Source organism: Rhinopithecus bieti, unplaced genomic scaffold (assembly GCF_001698545.2).
Source record: "Rhinopithecus bieti isolate Rb0 unplaced genomic scaffold, ASM169854v2 scaffold_4658, whole genome shotgun sequence".
NCBI lineage: Eukaryota > Metazoa > Chordata > Mammalia > Primates > Cercopithecidae > Rhinopithecus > Rhinopithecus bieti.
Genome location: NW_016804523.1, coordinates 152,644 through 159,319, shown reverse-complemented (window position 1 = coordinate 159,319; position 6,676 = coordinate 152,644). Strand labels below are relative to the sequence as shown.

The window sequence follows — 6,676 nt, the reverse complement described above, 5'->3', positions numbered from 1 at the left end:
TATAAATATATAATAACTAATCTTATATATAAATAAATAACTATATATAAATAACCATATATATAAATAAACAACCATATATAGATATACCTTCTAAGGCTAAAACATAATTTTTTCAGAAAACTTACTGAATTGGAAGCAAACCCACATCAGAAGGTTTATGGGAACTGTTGCTAAGGAAATACCTTAGCAATGTTCAAACTTTGATTAAAAGTTATCAGTGGTAAGTTAGGCATGCAGTCCCAGCTACTCCAGAGGCTGAGGCGGGAGAATTCCTTGAGCCCAGGAATTCCAGGCTGCAGTGAGCTATGATCGTGCCACTGCACTCACACCCCAGCCTGGGCAACAGAGCAAGATCCCATCTCTAATAAGCAAATATATAAATAAAAATAAAGTTGTCAGTGGTAGATGACAGGCACACGTTGGAATACAGTGAGGCTGATGCTTTAGCAGTCCTCACGTTCTTCTGTCAGTGAGAAAACACAGCATTTGAGAGCTAAGACTTTGAGTTCTAATAGGGTTTTGCCATTCACCAGCTCTGTGACCTGGTTGCCTCACCTGAAGGATAGTAAGAGAACCATTCAGACCTAGGATCAGAACAGGCTGGAAGTCTGAGCTGGGTCCTAAAAGTTACCTGGCATGGTCTGAAGTTGAGATTCCCAGAGTATTCAGAAGATGGGCTGAACAGCTCCTTCTAACCTTTTACTGGCTCTCTGGTGGTCATCCTGGCTTTCTCACAAGGACAAACATGTAACATATGTTGCACTCCAGCAAATTTAGAATTTTCTAAATTGAAACATAAGAACTGGAATGGGACAGCCATCATAAATAAAGTCCTACAGCATATAAGTAGGGTGATCATAGGAGCATTCTCCAAATACCAGGAAAACATCTGCAAGGAGATTCCAGACTTTTTTTTTCTAAAAGGAGCTAATTCTTTTATATAATAAAGGGGCAGTACTTTCTGTGTCAAATACTGCATGGGGTGGAATTTTCATATGCTTCAGAAGTAAGTTAGGTGGAAATCACAGAAGCTCATTGAACATAAGTCTTTTTCAGCTCCTCCCTCATCGTGGTACACAGAAATACAAAGCTCCTCCCACATCCTTTGATGATATCCAGAGTAACCTCAAATATCCCCAAGTGAAGGCTCCTCAGTGCATTCTTGTACAGGAGATCCTAGAATGTTTGTGCTCAGAAATGCCATCATTTTTAAATGAATTGTTTTTCTCATTTGAGCTTTTCAAAGTGTTTAGTCTTGGCAACATAATAATTCAATCTACAGGAACATTTCACATTGCTCTGATCCTGTAATTTTCCTTTGCACTGAAGTGTCATTATTTCTGATACCATTTGTAGCTGGAAAGGGAGGGCTTAAGAACCAAGTAAAATTGGAGAGATTATCCATTTTCCAGTTGAGAAACCTAAGGCCAAAAATATGAGTCTGCAGTTCAAAACAATCAAAATCAGTGCCCTATCTTACTATGTAAATGCCGATTTTAAAAGACAAATCTCAATTATCCAAACAGATGACAGAGAACCATTGCCAGGTAATTCAAAGTTATGATTAATGTAGAAACATGTTTATTTTAACTTTGCAAATTTCTATTTGAACGTGGATAATTCTAATGTCCTGAGAATTCACAATATGAACTGAATACAGAAGACTCAGCTCAGTAGAAATAGGGAAGTACAGCACTGCAATAGGTACAAAGTTGGTAATCATTGAGTGATACTGGTTGAGAGAAAATCAGTTCAGATTCCCCACACTGCCTGGCAGCCTCCTCCTCTTCTTCCCAGGCTGTAGAAGGATAGACAGCATTAGTCAGGGAAGGACAAAAGAACAGCCTCAACAGAATCGTTGTCTTCACCTCTGCTTGCTGATGCATTTTTCTCGGGGGTGATGGGAATCATTCGTTTTCTGGAGTTTAAAGATTTATGCTGGTAGCAGCCCTTGGTTACATGCTGCATATACTACAAACGTAACCCAAGCAGTAAAGAGATCAACCAAGAGATTAAAGCCAGCCAGTTACAAAATCATGGTAAATGTGCACCTGTTAAAGACAAGACAGTTATGAAGCTCATAGAAATGAGTCTTCAGAAATGCACTTAAAAACTATTAAGCATCTCAGAAGCAAGCCCAAGTTTTCACACAGTAACAATAATTGCAAGATAAACTAATGAGCCCTTCATTTTGCAAAACATTATTCCAAGCACATTATGTATATAAACTCATTTGATCTTGACAAATTGAATAGTAAGTGATGAATAGTGTAGATTCTGACTCCAGGTTGCTAGCATTCAGACTCTGGTTTCTCCATTTATTAGTACTAAGACTTCAGACAAATTTTCCAGATCCTTTCTGCCTGCTTTTCTCATTTGGAAAAGGGAGCTAATAATAGTACACACTTTATAGTTGATGTTGTTAATCTTGATGTTGTCAAAGTTTAACGAGTGGAACAAAGTACAGTTGACCCTTGAACAACATGGGGATTTAGGATGTCAACCCCCATGCAGCTGAAAATTTTTGACTCCCCAAAATTTAACTACTAATAGCCTACTGTTGACCGGAAGCCTTTATGACATAAAAAGTCCACTGACATCTATGTTTTATGTATTATTTACTGTATTCTTATGATAAAGTAAGCTGGATAAAAGAAAATGTTATTAAGAAAATCATAAGGAAGATAAAATACATTTATAATACTACACTGTATTTATTGATACCATCAGTTTATACAATTTGTTTACAAGATGAATCATCGGTCTGAAATCTTCAGAACATATTAAGCAATTCAACTTTTTCTTGAAATGTTGTGACTTTTTTTGCTTTTTGGTAGCACTGCTAGCATCACTGGTGGCACTCTGTATGGATGCCATGATGTTATTCAAGGTTTACCGTATTGGGCTAAACATGATTTTTTAAAAAATGTGAAACTGCAAGAGATCACTTTTTACTGCACTATGCAATTTACTGGAGAGATGGTGAGGATGATTAGCATCACAGAGCATTTTAAATGGATGTTCACAACATTTGAGTTCACCACAATAGCAGGAGGTGGCTATGACATTATTAGAGTAGTACAGTATGGACTACAGTTAATTTTATACAATTATGATTTAATACTGCATCTTTACATTTCTCTCAACTGCAAATAGTCCCATGTGTAGCCTATGTTTGTTTAAGTCTCATAAATTTTAACTTTTCATAGTAGATTTGTGTGTATGTTATGGTAGTAAATAATAGACTAGACTAGTATCTACATATATTTTATGCATTCATGACGTGGCTAATATTTTCTTAATTTTCCTAATATTTCTAAGTAACACATTCATCTCCAAGTTTGCCTTAATTGTTGCAAATCTCCAAAGGATTTTCCAATATATTTATTGAAAAAAATTCTGGCCAGGCACAATGGCACATGCCTGTAACCTCAGCATTTTGGGAGGCTGAAGAGAGAGGACTGGTTGAGCCCAGGAGTTTGAGACCAGCCTGGGCAGCATAATGAGACTTCATCTATACAAAAAATAGAAAAATTAGCCAGACATAGTAGCATGCACCTGTGGTGTTAGCTATTTAGGAGGCTGAGATGGGAGGATCACTTGAGCCCAGGCAGTTGAGGGTGCAGTGAGCCATGATCACACCACTGCTCTCCAGCCTGGGCATCAGAGCGAGACCCTGTGTCAAAGAAAGAAAGAAAGAAGGAAAGAGAGAGAGAGAGAGAGAGAGAGAGAGAGAGAGAGAGAGAGAGAGAGAGAGAGAGAGAGAAAGAAAGAAAGAAAGAAAGAAAGAAAGAAAGAAAGAAAGAAAGAAAGAGAAATCCATGTAAAAGTGGATCCACACCATTCAAACCCATGAGGTCCAAGGGTCCACTGTACATGCTCATGCTCATTAGCAATATTTTTTATCACCCAGGTTGGAGATGAGAAAGCTGAGCCCCAAGATGTGATTTGTTCAAAGGGACGCTGCTAATAAATTAGCCATGGTTTCAATCCTACTGTATAAGAAATGTAATTCAACTTGGTCCAACAGATGTGAATGCCTACCATAGAAGTCATTGAGTATCTTTCCAGGATAGAAAGATAAATCATATATAAGCCTCTGCTCTCTGGTAGGGAAAATTATTGAAAATGAAAAATAAGCTTCTACTATCACGTTCAAGTACAGCCATAGCTGTCGTTCTGGGAAGACAAAAGAAAGGATGGCCCATGCTGACCAAGGAGGTTTTAGTGGTTTCCCCCAAGAGGAAGTATTGGACCTGGACCCAGAAGGGTGAATGGATTTTTAAGGGGTAACCTGAGTTCTGTTTCTTTTCCCCCTTTTCTAGGCTGATTCCAACAAAACCAGAATTGATGAGGCCAACCAACGTGCAACAAAGATGCTGGGAAGTGGTTAAATGTGCCCACCTGTGTTCTCCTCTGAATGCTATCGGGCAAGATAGCTCCTTCATGCTTTTCTCATGGTATTATCTAGTAGGTCTGCACACATAACACACATCAGTCCACCCCCATTGTGAATGTTGTCCTGTGTCATCTGTCAGCTTCCCAACAATACTTTGTGTCTTTTGTTCTCTCTGGGTCTCTTTCTTTCCAAAGGTTGTATATAGTGGTCATTTGGTGGCTCTAACTCCTTGATGTCTTGAGTTTCATTTTTCCTTTTCTCTCCTCAGTGGCATTTGCTGAATAACAACAATTTAGGAATGCTCAATGTGCTGTTGATTCTTTCAATCCACAGTATTGTTCTTGTAAAACTGTGACATTCCACAGAGCTACTGCCACAGTCCTTTGAGTGTCAGGCTCTGAATTTCTCAAAATGTGCCATCTTCGGTTCCTCATGGCTGTTATCTGTCTTTATGATTTCATGATTAGACAATGTGGAATTACATAACAGGCATTGCACTAAAAGTGATGTGATTTATGCATTTATGCATGAGAACTAAATAGATTTTTAGATTCCTACTTAAACAAAAACTTTCCATGACAGTAGCATACTGATGAGACAACACACACACACATAAAACAACAGCAACAACAACAGAACAACAAAGCATGCTCAGTATTGAGACACTGTCAAGATTAAGTTATACCAGCAAAAGTGCAGTAGTGTCACTTTTTTCCTGTCAATATATAGAGACTTCTAAATCATAATCATCCTTTTTTTAAAAAAAAGAATTTTAAAAAAGATGGATTTGACACACTCACCATTTAATCATTTCCAGCAAAATCTATGTTTGGCTGAAATTATGTCAAATGGATGTAATATAGGGTTTGTTTGCTGCTTTTGATGGCTACGTTTTGGAGAAAGCAATCTTGCTGTGAAACAGTGTGGATGTAAATTTTGTAAGGCTGACTCTTACTAACCACCATTTCCCCTGTGGTTTGTTATCAGTACAATTCTTTGTTGCTTAATCTAGAGCTATGCACACCAAATTGCTGAGATGTTTAGTAGCTGATAAAGAAACCTTTTAAAAAATAATATAAATGAATGAAATATAAACTGTGAGATAAATATCATTATAGCATGTAATATTAAATTCCTCCTGTCTCCTCTGTCAGTTTGTGAAGTGATTGACATTTTGTAGCTAGTTTAAAATTATTAAAAATTATAGACTCCAGATGATCTGCTTTAATTTCTTCATGGACTCGCCTGATTTTGCACTCACATGAGAAGAGAAAGCCTGGCTACCCTATCCCAGCTACTAAAAATCAGTTCTGTGTGCCGAGGACAGTGGGGGGGAAAAGATAAGATTTAAGCATGATTCCAGTGGCAACAGACAACTTGGCTTGGTTCTCATAACCTGCTCTAGAATTACCTTGTGAATTCAGTGTTGACTAAGGAAGAAAATGTAGTTATCCAGAAGACATAGAAAAAAAAATTATAGGAAAAATATCTATGGAACCCAGGCGTGGCCCTACATAGGTTCAGGTATATCTGGTGTCTATCAACTCCAATCTTCCTTCCTTTCCACAAAATCTCCACCATCTAAAATTGAGGGCTTCACTACCACACCACCACTGACTCCCTGATTTTTTTAAACAGCTTTACTGACTCACTATGAAATTCACCCATTTAAATATATAATTAAATTTTTTTGTATTTTCACAGAGATATGCAATCTAATTTTAGAACATCTTTATCACTGCCACCAAAATATCCCATACCTATTAGCAGTCACTCCCATCTCACTTCTCCCAGCCCTAGGGAACTACTGGTTTCCTAGTTATCTCTATAGATTTGCCTATACATTTCATATAAATGGCATCATACAATGTGTGGTCCTCGGGAACTGGCTTCTTTCACTTAGCATAATGTTTTCAAGGTTCCTCCATGTTGTATCACAGATCAGTACTTCATTCTTTTATTGCCAAATAATATTCTATTGTATGCATAGATACTATTTTGTTTATCCATTCATCAGATTAAGAATATTTGCATTGTTTCTGCTTTTTGACTTATTTATTTATTTACTTATTTATTGAGACAGAATCTTGCTGTGTCGCTCAGGCTGGAGTGCAGTGACATGATCTTGGCTCACTACAACCTCCGCCTCCCAGTTCAAGTGATTCTCCTTCCTCAGCCTCCCAAGTAGCTGGGATTACAGGCACCTGTCACCATACCCAGCTATTTTTTTTTTTTTTTTTTTTTTTTTTTTTTTTTTTTTTTTTGACGGGTTTT

At 37.5% G+C, this 6,676-nt stretch overlaps 1 protein-coding gene across 4 annotated transcripts in view; it reads left to right on the top strand.

Annotated features, from left to right (window-relative positions):
- SNAP25 (synaptosome associated protein 25) overlaps positions 1-5,617 on the top strand; it is a 90,916-nt gene extending 85,299 nt beyond the window's left edge. For 2 of the 4 annotated variants that reach the window (XM_017868882.1, XM_017868883.1), the window contains exon 8: positions 4,329-5,617. In XM_017868882.1, coding sequence (XP_017724371.1) covers positions 4,329-4,397 — 69 coding nt within the window. In that variant the 3' untranslated portion in view covers positions 4,398-5,617. The remainder of the gene's footprint in view (positions 1-4,328) is intronic. The other 2 variants (XM_017868884.1, XM_017868885.1) reach the window with 1 other exon arrangement.
- Positions 5,618-6,676: the final 1,059 nt, after the last annotated feature.